Consider the following 14,640-nt stretch of genomic DNA (forward strand, 5'->3'; position numbering starts at 1 on the left):
TTGCATCATTTTTATGGAATTCTGTTTTGCATTCAATGGACATGGCCTTCGATTCCATTGCTATGCGTATGCTCGGTACAGTTTCTGTAAACATTTTCCAGTCAATATGGAAGAAAAAAAAAAAAATCTCAATAAATGTATGAAATAATTGTTGGTTATGTCCAATGAGGACATGTCTCATTTGGGCTTCAGGCCTTCTATTCTGAGTAAGAGGTTGGACTCATTTGGATTCTAAATGCTGCAAATATGTTTTCCCTTTCCCAAACTCCCTTCCCTTTGACTCTAATAGCTGTGCATGGCCTATTTATTTCTGTTTTTATTTGTTGTATATATTAATATAGATATGTATGAAAAGACGGGCCATTAAAAGTAGGTAGGATATTTATAGTGGAAAGTCAAATTTTATCACCAGGAAGGAGCAGGACTATTTTTGGTTACTTATGTTGGGAGCCATACTCATGTTTGCATCCATGGGCAGAAGCAGCAGCAGCAGCAGAGCATCACACCCAGATGATGTAACAGTCCTGTTACTCATGTCTAAATTATTAAAATACGTTCCAAACGGGTTCTGTCCTAAATGTTGCATTGTTAGGTCTTCCAAAAAAAAAAAAAAAAAAAAAAAAAAAGTTGCTAAAGTCGACACACGAGGGAGACATTTCCTTTCCTCCGCTTGTTTACCTCCCTTCTCCTCTGCGCCGTCTGCTCCACGCACCCTAGCAACTGCAGCATCAGCACGAGCAACGCAGCGTTGGTACGCTACGTCAGAGCGCATCCTTCGGCTGGCGTCAAGGCAGCCCGACGTAGCCAGGACGAGACCGGAAATATACCGATTTGTATTCAAAATAAAATAAAATGCGTCCATTGGGGCGTTTAATTGTAGTCAAGGTCGACTGGAGTTTATACGGCACCTTGTCGGTACCCTACACGATAAACTTTAAACTGTAAATAACGCTTCTTATCCAGAGTCCCAGGTAAGGCGCGACAGAATCAAGGTTTTACTTTGAAAACAGCAACCGGAAGTTTTATTGTTCAATCCGCCTAACTTCACAGTGGTCCTCCTCCCGTCGTGTCAGCCCAGGCTAGCCCAGCATCACCGCCTTCTTCTTTCTATCCCTTCTGTATTTTATGTCCCTCTGTTATTTTTTCCGTCGTTTTCCGACACTTCACGAAGTCCACCGGGAGCGTAACGCGTCCTCCTTTTTTTTATACTCCTTTTTTTTTTTTCTTCGACCTTAAAGCGTTTTGGTAGCTGCTTCAGCCGTCGTGCCGCATCAGCCGGGAGAGAAAAACATCCATCCACGACGACGAGGGAGGCAGGGTGCGAACACAGCAACGCCCATTCCGACACCTACTGTATCCAAGAAGACGTTTTAGCATCGTTTCTATGTCTGCCTGTTCATATCTCAGAAGGCTTTCCTCGCTTGTAGCCGCCGCTCTGGTCCTCCAGCCCCGCTTGCTACCACCGCCCCTTTAGCATCTTCGAGTAGCGGCAAATATCAACAGGGGCTGGGCTGCTGAAGAGCTCCACGCTCCCTTGCATGAGGCGCTGCTAGATCCCAATTTCTGCAGGTGAACATGTTATTCTCACGTGCACACGCTGAGCCACAGCATCATCTTGCCTGGATGATATGGACGAGCATCATCCAGGCAGATGATGCTCGTCCATGTGTTTTGATTAGGGTGATGTGATGTGTGTGGGAAGGGGTTGCATGTACTCCTGGTAAACAAATCTGGCCTACATTATAGAGTACAGGCTGTTTGTTAGACACATGACATGCAGCCAATGGGAATATTAGCTGGTTTTCTCATCTAATACAATATATAGTAAATTGTGTTTTAGTGAATTCAATATCTTTGGGTTTTTGAGTGTTGGTTGGACAAAATAAGCAATTTGGAATCAACCATTTAGGATTTTGGAAATTGTTATTGTGGGATTTTTTTTCCCCACTGGTTTCTGATATTTTATATCCCAAACAATTAATATTGAAAATAGTGTATTTACATTCTGTGTATGTTGCTTTGTGTTCAGTCTGCCTCATAGTAAGAACAAATCTGTTCTCTCTTTAAAAGAACTTTATCTCATATCCCACACAAACCTAAGACACTGCCAAGTCATGTCTCTGAATAGGTTACAAATCAATACTGTGAGGCTGTGTGTTGTGTGGATTGACAGAAATATGACAGCAGGCTGAGCCACTATACTGCTATTACCAGCATGACTACGGCTATCAGCCTACACTACAGTGTAGTAGGTTGCTGATTTGTGGGCACAGACTGAGACAGGAAAAGCGCCCGTCAAAATAAAGAGAGCTGGGCATTTTGCTTGTAGGCTGCTGAAGGCCCAAACCCGTGTTTACTTACACACACACACACACACACAAGCGCAGCTGTGTATTAATGAAGATCAGTCGGCCCCGTTCCCTAGCAACAGCGATGTGCGCTGGTCAAGGCCCCCTGCCAAATTTAGCTCCAGGACCAGAGCTGCCAGTCAATGCACTGCGCTTGTACGTATGCATACATGCTGCATGTGCAGTATGTTGGCAGCTTTTCACTTGGTTAAAATAATAATAATAATAATAATGCATTAATTATACCTTTTAGTCTCAAAATCAACAAAAAGCATTTATCTTAAATCCCACTGTGATATTTTGTCTGATCTCTGCTTCATAAACTCTCTTTGCTTAAAAAGTGTATTTATACGTTGTTGTTGTTTTTTTTTTTTGAAACTGGAATCTATGCATAGAATTTGCTGATGCTGGCTGACACCCTGCAGGGGCCCCTGGGTGGAGTCACGCACCGATGCAAAACACTCGGCTGCAGCTCCGAATCAGGGTCAGTCGGGCAGAGGCAGGCACCTGCCCTCAGTGCCCCCCCCCCCCCCCATCACTTTAAGCTGCTCTAATGCCATTAACGGTGGGTGGGTGGGGGGGGGGGCTGTGTGCGACTTAGAGGGGGGGCATATCCGCTCTACCCAGCGTGAGACGGATTAACATCAATCTGGCGACACACTCTCTCATAGACACAAACGCACACGCACGCACAAACCTAGACAGACAGAGCAAGACGGCCACGAGCTAATCCTGCGGGCCAACTGTGTGTCTGTTGATTTGTTTATGTGTTTACCATGTGTTGACAAATAACCTGTTTACATCTCCAGTCAGACCTAAACTCATCTCTCCTCCCTCCCTCCCTCCCTCAGACTGCATCAGTGGCCTTAACCTACCCCATCTCTCTGCGGTCCTCCTCCGTGCCCTCTGGCGTCCCCCTCCTCCCTCCCTCCCTGAGCTCTCTTGCTCTTCATTCTCCTCTCGGGCTCCCGCCAACGCGTCCAGCTGTGGCCCTCACAGGGCGCGCTCGCTGGCTCTCACCTGACAGGTCCCTGGCCTCAGGACGACAGCCAGCACCAACACGTTCCCTACATGAGGGACAAAGCGACGCAGGTGAGTGCTGCGTTAATTGAAAATATGTTTTGAAACGACAGAAGAAATGTATAAAACAGGAAATTAAATATATGTGTATTTTAAAAATGCTGTGTAATATTTGGCAGTCGAGTGGTTTCTGAGTGTGTTGCTCTTGCTTTAAACCAACCATTCATGAATACTTGCAAGATGTATGTGTGTTTATGAAGCAGACAGTCAATGTACAGAGGCTGAGAGAGATTGCAGGCGGTTACATCATCACGCTGCGCTGCCTCTGACTATCAGTCAGTGACTTTACACCAGACTCAGGTCAAACAGGAGCTGTAAGATATTAAACAGCGCATCAAGACATCAGAGTTACAATCACCCCTGGCTGTTTGTGTATTTGACATTTTGCTCTAACCAGTGTGTGTGTGTGTGTGTCAGACCCCCAGGGCCTGGGCAGATGAGAGGAGGAGGGGCTCTCACAAACGCTCGGCCTCCTGTGGGAGCACCGACCAGCTCAAGGAGGTCAGTGTTTTATCCCGATTTTGCCTGCTCTTTTGTGTTTTCAATAAAAGGGGTTCTGGAGCATTGTGCGTCAGTTTTCACCCACGATGCGCCACCATTAGGACACATCTATATGTCTGCATTACAGTGTGTGTGTGTGTGTCTCTGTCTCTGTACCTCTCCAGATTGCCAAGTTGCGTCAGCAGCTTCAGCGCAGCAAACGCAGCAGCCGTCATCGAAGGGATAAAGAGCGCAAGTCCCCGTTCAATGGCAGCCACACCATCATCCAGTCGCAGGTGATCAATAGAGACGTGTGTGTGTGTGTGTGTGTGTCTGCCAAGTGGCTCCGTCTCTGAGAGGAACTAGGTTGGGTCCCTGATCTGGAGAGTTGAGAATGTCCCAGTTTTCCTCATGTCCCTGTTTGCCTCTGGTGTGTGTGTGTGTGTGTGTGTGTTTTTAACAGCTTCTGGTCTGTGAAAGTCAGTTAAACTGGGATGCCCTGATAGTGCAGACGCACACACACAAACGCACACGCTTTTAGCGTCCTGTTTCATCTAGCTCTGCCCGATGAAAGACACGTGTGCAACATATGCGATCAGGTGCAGTATCTGTATGAACTCCAGTTTAATGTGTTTGTGTCTTCTCTTCTTACAGTCGCCGATGCCTAAGACCATTCTGATACCCATCCCTATATCCAAGTCATCAGCTCCTCGTTTCCGCAACAGCGTGGAGGGCCTCAACCAGGAGATCGAACGCATCATTATCCGAGACACCCCCGAGAAGGACGAGACCATCGTTGTGAGTTCAGCTAACTGAGGATTCACGCACCATCGCTATTAATCCCTGCAATGTTGTTGTTGTGACCTGGATTGTGTATGTGTGTGTGTGTGTGTGCGACAGCCACAGGATGTCCCAGATGGGCACCGCGCACCCCCGCCTGTCCCCCCACAGCGCAGCAGCAGCACCCGCAGCATCGACACGCAGACACCCTCGGGGGGCGGCCTGAGCGGGAACCATAGCAACTGCAGTAGCCGTCCTGACTCCATCTCGCCCTCCTACCTCACCGTCCTCAACGACACGGGTGGAGGCAGCCCGTATGAGGACAAAGGTGATCAACACACACACACACACACACAGATTTATACACATATGCACATTGTACACTTTGCTCATGATCTGTTTCTGTCCTCAGAGCTGGGTCCCTGCTCCCCGCTGCCCAAATACGCTGCCTCCCCCAGACCCAACAACAGCTACATGTTCAAGAGGGAACCTCCAGAGGGCTGTGAGAAGGTCAAAGTGTTCGAGGAGTCCATGTGAGTCCAGAGACTAAACATACAGGAAGTTCTGCAGTACAGTGTTTCTTGCAAAGGTGATGTAACCGTGACTATGTCTGCAACATGTGTGTGTGTGTTTCCAGGCCCAAACCTCTGCAGGGGATCCCTCCCTTCCTGTGTCCCGACCGCAACAAGGTCAACTTCATCCCCAACAGCGGCTCTGCCTTCTGCCTTGTCAGCATCCTCAAGCCCTTACTCCCCGCCCCGGACCTCAACTTTCGCCCCGGGGTGGGTCTGCGAAGCCTGTCCCCGTCCCTCGTGCCTCTGTCCACCCAGCCCTGCCTCCTGGAGGAGCCCGAGAGCTTCTGACGGAGCGTTTTGAGTCGCCACAAAACAAACAACCCCCGCCCAACACCCCACACCAACACCCCAACCCCCTCAGAAACGACCACCTACGATATCAGAAAAAAAACATTTGAAACTAGGAAACAACCCTTCTGCTCCAAAAAATGCCTTCAGCATGCCAGCTAAGCTCTCTCTGATGTCCTTATCTTGTTGAAAAAGTGCTTCCCACTGCCTCTCCTCCTCAGACGACTACGACGTGAGAGTCCTGCAGCCCCCTGTGCGGGTGTTTTGCAGCTCACATTTCATCGCTTTCTTCTACCTTTAGTGCTGGTTATGTTCCTGTTTTTTGGGAGGAAAAGGGTAAACGGACAGACTCTTTTATTTCATCGTATTATACCATGGCGCCTTTCCACGGACATATCTCTTTTTCTATCTGTAGTTCTTTCTCTTGATATAAAATATGCCTTCCATTACAGAAAAAAAAAAAAAAGGCCGCTGGTTTCCTTGGCGTCCAAGAGATCGGCTAATTTTGGTGCTGCCAGATATATCGTAGCAAAACCTGAAGGGCCGTGACGAGGAGAAGTTTTAAAAAAAAAAAAAATGTGCCTGATACTTTAGACCGCTCAGTTTCCCCCGAACCAGCTTAGTGCTCTGATCACGTTTGGTCTTTGCACTTTGATGGCCATAGATACACACAGAAGGGCAGGGCCGAGCTTCCAAAATACAAGCAAGGTGGTGCAGAATCCACCTGTGAACCAAATCTCGACACCTGTTTTATACTTTTATCAGCCATTTGCAGTGTAAACTGGTACAGGCTGATGCCTTTGTTATGCTAACTGGTAGCAGTGAACTGGGCCCCTGCTGGGCGGTGTGTATCTATGGGAAACCCCAGGCCAGGGCTATGATGTGTGCAGCGTGTTCAACCTGTGTCTGCTCGCCCCCCCCCCTCTCCTTCCCAAGCGCCAGCCTTGGCTCAGTGTCTTTTTTTTTTTTTTCTTGTCTTTTTTTTTTTTTTAATTAAATTTACTCCACCCCCATCACAGCCACCCCTCTTCTGTTCCTCCCTTTTCCGCCCTCTTTCTCTCCTCTTTTCTTTCCCTCTCTGTCGCTGTAATTGCCGATTTCCTTCCTTCCATCTTGCTGTGTCGTTGTGAAATGTGTCCAGAGGGACGACCTCGCCCCCCCACCCTTTCTCTCCTGTGGCTTTGCTGGGGCCCTGAGCATGGAGAGGTCGGTAAAATACCAAGGGAGGCGATCAAGTAAAAACACTCGGACTTAGATTCACCAACTATTAATGTAGCAACAGCAACAAACTCTGATTGGCTCGCAGAAGCATGTGACATCACTTCAAACCAGCAAAAAGAAATAAGAAACATAACAGTGTTGGTGAACAGCCTCTCCGTGCTCCGGCCCGTCCTCCTGTATATGTCATTACTACTTGACTGTGCCTGCTACGGTGGGATAGGAATGTACTGGATTTGTAAATATAGAGGCACACTGTGTTTGTATTATCAGCTGACAAAGATATGTATCTGAATGAGTCAATAATTGTCCCATATAATAACCCCCCCTACCCCCACCCCCCACCCTCCTGTTCCCCTGCTGAGTACTGTGAATTACTACGTCTCATTATTGTGAATAATTCTGTATTTATTTATCAGACAGGAGTGTAATTGGGTCTCCAGAGAATTTTAATCCAGAATAGATTACATCGTCCATCTCAGGTTGTAGCGACTAGGATACAGAAAAAGATATACTGACTTCTCAGCGCACACTAACTTAAGTCTACACAACTATAAGAGAGCAAACCAACAGCTGCTATTGTATGTAGCCTCACACGGTGGGAATCCTGAATGACGGAAACCTGTAGCAGAGTAGAGAAGACGCGTGGATGTCTTTTTGTTCGGAGAGACCCGATTTGAAGTAAACAGTTCCCGCGACGCGAAAGAGTTCAGTTCCACTTGCTGAGAAACAATCACACCTACGGCGACGTGTTCTGATTTGTCGTTTTTAGTACGTACGTTTACAACAACAACAACAACAACAAAAGAATAAGAGCAGATTCATATATGTCAAGATTTTATTTTCAACTTTTTATTTTATTTTGTGGATAAACAGCATTTTGGAATGAGGCTCAACAAGAAAACTCCACACGACGATTCTTTGTTTGCTTGTCCAGTTTATTGGAAACAGAACTGCCAAGTTTTCATCTGTTAAACTCCTCCAGTGAAATAAAAAGGCATAGTTGAATTAAACGAAGCGTTTGTGATTGACTTGAGAAATACATTCTTTTCTTTTTTTTCAAGTGTATAAATCAACCGCAAAAGTATAATACATGAGGTTACAGAAATATGAATATATTAACTAAAGATCCTTCTTGATTTTTCCTCTCAAAAAAAAAACCTTGCATCAAAAACAACAAAAAAAAAACTTAAATGAAGAAGGGGTTTATTCCCCAACTCCCACAAAAAAAGCAGAGATACTGATGTGCAGCTTTTATTTTTTTTTAAAAAAAGTGTTTTTCTCAGTTGTGTGACTCCCATAATGCACTCTGATCAGTCTCAGTAGTGTTTTCCCTTTTGTAGACAAGTTAGAAATCCATTTCATGAGACGGTAACAGCTCTTCCAGCGTTGATTCACTATATTTCCAAAATCCATCTGTGCATTCTCAAAATACGCAACACACAGAGCTAAAAATACGAAGTGTGTTACAGTTATTTCATAGTGTTCTTTTATTTTTCTTTACATTGGAAATAAATACATTTTCCTGTCATTTCTGTAGGAATCAAACCGCCTACTAAAAATACAATCCCTTTGTCCTACTTTAAAACTTCCTGCCAGAGAAAAGGATTACAAAATAAATGTTTCATCCTTCACACTATTTTTTTTTTTTCTTGGCCTTGGACTTTTGATTGTGAAATTGGAAACCGCAGATGGGACATTTTCCCCACCGCAATCACTGATGCTCATGTCGTATTACACACATACTTCATTCATATGTGCTAACACGTACGACTTTATAGAGTAAATAGATTCCTTTTTTTTTTTTTTTTTTTTTTTTAAATCCCTGGCCCCTTGTGATGCGCACGCACGGCAAAAAAAAAAAAAAAACGGACACACACCCAAACAACGCAAACATTAATAAAAGCACACGACGCTGTCCAAAATAAACCCGCAACCCAAACATTCTCTCTGCGATGACTGTGAGTGAAAGGTAACACAAACCACACCAGGTTTGCTGTGTGCACACACACAGAGTCAGTGGCTTCTTGTGTAGTGTTAACAGTCTTTTTCGAAGTTGCACAGAGCAGCCGTGAGCCGCTGAGGAGGAGAGTTTAGCCATCGTCTCTTTTCCCCAGTGTAAAACATCATCATCATCATCCAGTGTAACACAAATATGAGTGTGAGGTCATGTACACATCTCTCCCTGTAACAGTAACGCAGCTGCAAGTGTGTGCATAGTGTCTGTGCATGTGTGTCTGTGTGAGATTGGTTGTTGTTGACATGAAAAGTTGCTGAAATCCAGATCCTTGGAGAGAAATCATACACTGCTGCTTGCGCACAAACGCGCACACACACACTCAAACACGCACACTCACACACAAACAGACAGAGCCTCAGGCCTTGAGGACCTCGTCCGCTGAGCGTCCAATGGCGTCTGGGTTGGAAAGAGGGTCCAGGTCTGCAAACAGGTTGAACCAGGCAGACATGTCTTTGGATCCACCTGGAGCAGCTGCACACACACACACACACACACACACACACACAGCTCGTAAGCCACCATTTAACATCAGCACACTGACACATGAAATGCAATCATAAGAAATAAAAAGCTCACCATTGGCTGCCGAACTTGGAGCCGGCTGAGCTGATTGGCTCTGACCAGGAGAAGAAGGCTGCAAGGGCGGAGCTTGGAACATGGGTGGTGTTGACCAGCCTGAAAGACAAAGCAGGGTATGAGGACTTATGAAAGACCCTGTTATTCTCCATGCTAATGCTAATCTGTGTCACTCAGAGCAGCCAGTCAGTGTGGTGCAGGGAGCTCATCCCTCCAGCAGGGAGCAGTGTGTCTCACCTGTGGCACTCAGACTGTGATCCAGCAGCTGAGAGGGCAGGAAGCCAGTGGGGCTGGGGGGGTTGGAGGGCACACCTGCTGCTTGCCCGCTGCCAGTTGCCCCCGTGCCGGCGGGAGGGACTCTGGGAGGGTCAAACATCCCAAAAGCGTCCTGCCACTCTTTGCTGAACTCGTCGCTGGACACCCCTGGACCCGGGCTGAGGAGATCTTTGAGGAACGCCATGTCCTCCTCCTCTGGTCTCGGCCCTGTCCCCGCGTGGTGGGAGGGGCCACCTGAGAGCAGACCACCACCTAGAGAGCGGAGGGGGGAAAGAAAAGAGGGTGTTTTATAAAACCAGAGCTGATTACATGACAGACATTTTTCCCATGAAGCTGCACTAACTTCACTGGAAATGCAGCTCAGAAAATCAAAGGAGCGAGACTCAAGAGAAGCAGACAATGATCTGAAGTGAAACATGAAGCAGAGGAGATCCACCACCGCCCCCCACCCCGGAGAGCTGGGAGCCAGTGAGGAAGCTTGAAGTTAGAATTCACAGGTGGCAGAAACAGCAGACAGTCAGCCAGTTTACCGGAGGCGGACAGCTGTAAGAGGCTGGACTGGAGGCTTCCGAAGCCACCGATCTCTTTCTGGTCTCCAGGCTGAGGAGGAGGCAGGAGCTGGGGCCGGAGCGTGACGTTTGTCGGGGCTGGGAGCATCAGGCTGTCGTCGGAGCCCGCTGACAGTCCTCTGAGATCCTGCAGGGCTGAGGCGGGTGTGGCAGCTTTTTGGGATCAAAGCATCATAAGGCCGACAGGAATCCGGTCCACAGTCAGCAACGGTGAGCCCAGTGTACACATCTGAACTATTTACACAAGTGCTGGCTACAGAAAATCCCAACACACACACACACACACACACACTTACCAGACTCATTGCTTTGGTTCTGTCCATCATTCTTAGCGGGGTCTGGAAAGGAAGGCACATCAAAAACAACACAATAAAGCTCCTGATTATAGCCCAGGGTGGACTCAACCTATAGGCGGCAGCACGTACCTGCATCAGAGGCACTTCCTGACGGCTTGTCGTCATCCAAGGACACCAGACTGAGGAAGAAGGGAAGGAGGGAGGAGGAGGAGGAGGGGGAGAATGAAGAAGTGCCTCATCTTGCTGGCGAGACAAGCTTTTGCTATTTTTAGCAATACAGTTGCATCTGTTTGATTCAGAGCTGCTGTGAGGAAGCGCAGCCTGCCCTGAACTACCACCATGGGTAACCACTATCACACACACTTACACACGCTCTCTGTGTAAACAAGGCCATGCTATGAAACAATCTCCTCCTCACCTGTCTGCGTTGCTCTGTGGAGTCTTCTCCTTCTTCTCCGCTTCTTGTGAATCTGTTATCAGATCCAGTGGATCTCTCAGGTCCTGCATGAGGTATAAACACAGGTAAAATCCATTTAAACACACGTGTGTGTAGCCGGACCGCTACAGTCTGAACAAGTCTTAGTCTAAACTACCTTGAGTGTAGTGAATTGGTATGGTACGTGTCCTTGGAAGGCCTCGTGGATTCCCGACATGGCGTGGGCCGTCTTCTCCCAGAACTGCAGCAGAGTGGTCTGCAAGCAAGGTAGACGGATTTTCATTTTTAACACTTCTACATTGTTTTTGATTAAACAAACCAAGATAAAAAAGGTGAGTGCCTTGGCTTTTTATTGGCCACCAAACTCCCTGCATTATTTTATGCATTTCTCTGCCGCCACGTGATTGGCTGATTTGATTCCTGCATGCAAAGGCAGCTGCACATGTGGTCCTAATAAAGTGGTCTGTGAGCGTAGGTTAGCGCCACACACCTGGTAGGTACAGAGGGAGTGGGAGAGCATGTTGCAGCGGCTGGCTCCCAGCATGTCCACCTTCTGACACACATCGTTCTTCAGCTTCTCAAACTGGCTCTTGGTCCCTCTGACCTGGGCCTGGACCTGAAGACCAACAGACACAAATCCAGTATGTTACACCACTGAGAGAGAGAGAGAGAGAGAGAGAGAGAGAGAGAGACGCCATCCACAGGACTAAACTCAGGTGAACGTCCTCTGACCTTGCGGAACTTCTCCAGCTGTTTGTAGGTGTCTGGGTCCAGTTCTTGGGATATGTCTTTCATCCAGAGCAGAGCTCCCCTGTACTCTGTTCGGGCCTTCTCCATACGACCCACTGTCAGCAGCGTGTCGGCGATGGCACGCCGCCTGAATGTCTCCACTTCCTGGTGCAAACGGTGCAGCGGAGGGCAAAGTGCCATCCTTTGAGGGGGGGGAAGATAATCAATATACAGAAAAATATTAGTGATTAGTTTTATTTTTAGCTGAAAGCTGAAGATAATGAATTGTATTTTCATTCCTTTAGCATATAACGACTGGCTGCTCACCTCTGCTTGGCCGAGGTGCACAGGGCCTTGCTGGTGGCGTCCATCATGTTCCCGGCCTTGGTGCGATCGTGTTCGGCCTGGAAGCGCAGAAACAGGCCGAGCTCGTTCTCCTCCTGAGACAGACCTGTCGTGTGAGGACACGTCAAAGCCTCGTCAAATCATCGCGGGCAATGTGAGATCAGTGGACAATAAGATGGACAAGCTACTTCTATTAAGCGTAGGTGTGTGGCTACGTCCATACTAGAATCCCAGGAGTCCTCACACGGCGTCATTGGTCAATTCAATGAAAAACTGTTACTGTGAGACCCCAGTCCTTTCTTCATGATCTCAAGGGACTTCAACTGGACAAGACTGTCCCCAGGAGACAGATATCATATTAGCTCTGACTGTTACTCACGTGTAATCCTGTGCTGGTACCTCTCGATCACCTTCAGCAGCTCCGTGCAGGTGGACTGGACCGAGCGGAAGAACTGCAGAGACAAACAGGCCCAATCAGAAGACTTTAGACACATGAGGGACATTTAGGTGATTTCTACAGGGCCCCAGCAGCTGGTTTAGACCAAACCACAGCATTAGAGTTTAAACGCGTGCTCTCGCAGGCCTCACCCAGGCTGACTTAAACCACTGTAAGACACCAGAGGGAGGAGATGATGTGGAGTTACTGATTAACTCCAGAATAAACAGGCACTACCTGCAGTCTGTTGGTGTCAGATCTCTGGCTGTGTACAGGTTACTGCTCCTGCACCACAACACTGATCCATTCCTCAGTTTCATCTTTATCCAGTGGCAATCATCTTTTTGTAGAACATACAACATAGGAACATACAGGTTTTCATTCGAGGAGGGCACAGGTCGCAAAGCAAAAGCAGCTGAGGTGAAATCTGAAACTGCGCTGAGGCAATGCTGTGATAAAAAAGCTGCAGATAAAGCTGTGAGGCTGCTGCCGTCCACAAACGGCTCCAAATCTAATCTGTCCTGGTGATTTTAGCGCCCTGCTGGGCCCCAGGAGGCTTAAAGTCAAGATGGAGTCTGCGAAGGAAAACAAAGGTGGTTCTGCTTTCCCCGGTTTTATCATTCCGGGAAGGGACAGAGAGAGCAGGAGGACAGAGAAGAGGCCTGATCTCGTTCCAGAGCGAACAAAAGCCTCACAGTGCATCTCTATCCGCTCAGTGAAACTCTACCACGTCGCCGCCTCACAGGACCGCACCAGCCTGTCACACGAAATGCCAGCCGTGTTTCAGCCAATCTCAACTGTCCGCTCCAATTTGTTGCCGCTGGTGAGGAATGGCTGAGAGACACGGGGACACGCTGTACCCAGTGGACATCATTTTCACAGCTGTGATATGGTGTGAGACATCTCACCTATATGTGATAATTAGAACAGACTTCAGCATACAATACACACAGACATCATGAGGGTCTTAAAATTTCCCATCCTACCTCGAGCTTGGCGTCCAGGTCGGCGTCTGACGCCACCACGTACTCATCCTCCTTCTTGCCCGTGGCTTTGATGAGGACCTGCTTGGTCTTCCAGAACTTCTTCTGCATGCGAGCCATCACGGAGCTGTCCTCACCGAGGAGACCTCCTCGACCTCCGCTCAGCATGTCCCCCGCAAACCTGGAACCCAGAGCAGTGTCTCAGTCAGTGGCACTAACAGGACACAGCCTAGCTGTGTAGTTCTGCTTAGAAAAAAAGTTTTATTGTTGCAGCTGACAGTGATGTAAGAGAGAAATATGAAATTCATACATACTCGTCCATCATTGGATATTTGTCTTTTTCTATTTGGACAAAAAAAAAAGAGAAAATAAAGTGTAAGTCCATTAGGATCCAGATCTTTTGCACAAAAAGACATGAGCAGTCACTGGTACTGTCTCTTAAGCACAGTGTGAGACATCCTGTCAATGAAAGAAATAACAGGAAAGTGAGCTGCTGCAGGTTTTCCTGTCTTACTGAGACATTAGACATCTGTCCACTCCTCCCCTGCAGGGAGTTATAATGGAGTTATAACCGGTTATCACCGCTTATCTGTGGCCCGGACAAACACACATCGGTGCTAAAGGCTAAAAAGGCTAATCTAACATGGTGCTTGGAGGCAGGGATCAAACACCTGCGACTTCTAGGAGTCAGGAGGATTGAGAGCCAGCTGGTGTCCAGTTACAGCAAACGCTGGCTTCGTGACAAGGAAAGAAAAAAAAAGACAAAGTGTCCCTTTTAGCATTTTATCGGTATTGTGAAATCAACTCACGACAACGTATTCGAATAGAAACAAACGCCACGTTAGTGGAGAAAAACCTGCCTGAAAACGTAAAGGAGCCTATGCGCTAGCCGCAGTTTAGCTCGTAGCAGGTGTCGCTGCCAAAGCAGCGTAACGTCGCGTCAACGCTTACACGGTATAAACGATACAACCGGCCATGTTTGCCTCTTATAGCCACATATTATGTAAGTATAAGATCCGTTTGAACTCCACCTCGCTTTTAGATTTGTCCAGGACTCCGAGCATCAATGCGGCGCTGGTCGGTTAGCCTCCTCTCCCAACAGCCATCATCATCTGAGTCACAGAAACAGGATATGCAAAGTAGCTGTGGCGCTGCTTGGACACACGGGGGCGCTGCTGCTGCTGGTGGTGGTCACAGGTCACAAC

At 47.6% G+C, this 14,640-nt stretch overlaps 2 protein-coding genes across 3 annotated transcripts; one reads left to right on the forward strand and one right to left on the reverse strand.

The window, feature by feature from the left end:
• Positions 1-41: 41 nt before the first annotated feature.
• fam117ba (family with sequence similarity 117 member Ba) lies at positions 42-7,777 on the forward strand. Its single transcript, XM_041032811.1, has 8 exons — positions 42-75; positions 3,286-3,440; positions 3,846-3,929; positions 4,094-4,204; positions 4,563-4,706; positions 4,809-5,016; positions 5,101-5,221; positions 5,326-7,777. Exons 1-8 carry the CDS (start codon positions 42-44, stop codon positions 5,549-5,551), a joined length of 1,083 nt encoding a protein of 360 aa, XP_040888745.1. The 3' UTR covers positions 5,552-7,777.
• Positions 7,778-8,339: 562 nt separating this feature from the next.
• ical1 (islet cell autoantigen 1-like) lies at positions 8,340-14,586 on the reverse strand. 2 transcript variants are annotated; one of them, XM_041031921.1, is made up of 15 exons: positions 14,467-14,585; positions 13,750-13,777; positions 13,439-13,616; positions 12,396-12,468; positions 11,999-12,122; positions 11,675-11,873; positions 11,433-11,558; positions 11,100-11,198; positions 10,925-11,007; positions 10,636-10,685; positions 10,507-10,548; positions 10,172-10,363; positions 9,603-9,893; positions 9,366-9,464; positions 8,340-9,260 (listed from the first exon to the last, which is right to left on the reverse strand). In XM_041031921.1, exons 2-15 carry the CDS (start codon positions 13,758-13,760, stop codon positions 9,145-9,147), a joined length of 1,683 nt encoding a protein of 560 aa, XP_040887855.1. In that variant the 5' UTR covers positions 13,761-13,777; positions 14,467-14,585; the 3' UTR covers positions 8,340-9,144. The 2 variants fall into 2 exon arrangements, with proteins under 2 accessions (XP_040887855.1, XP_040887856.1); XM_041031922.1 differs by lacking the exon at positions 10,172-10,363 and having other exon boundaries at positions 14,467-14,586.
• Between the last annotated feature and the right edge of the window lie 54 nt (positions 14,587-14,640).

This window comes from Toxotes jaculatrix, chromosome 24 (genome assembly GCF_017976425.1).
Source record: "Toxotes jaculatrix isolate fToxJac2 chromosome 24, fToxJac2.pri, whole genome shotgun sequence".
Lineage (NCBI taxonomy): Eukaryota > Metazoa > Chordata > Actinopteri > Toxotidae > Toxotes > Toxotes jaculatrix.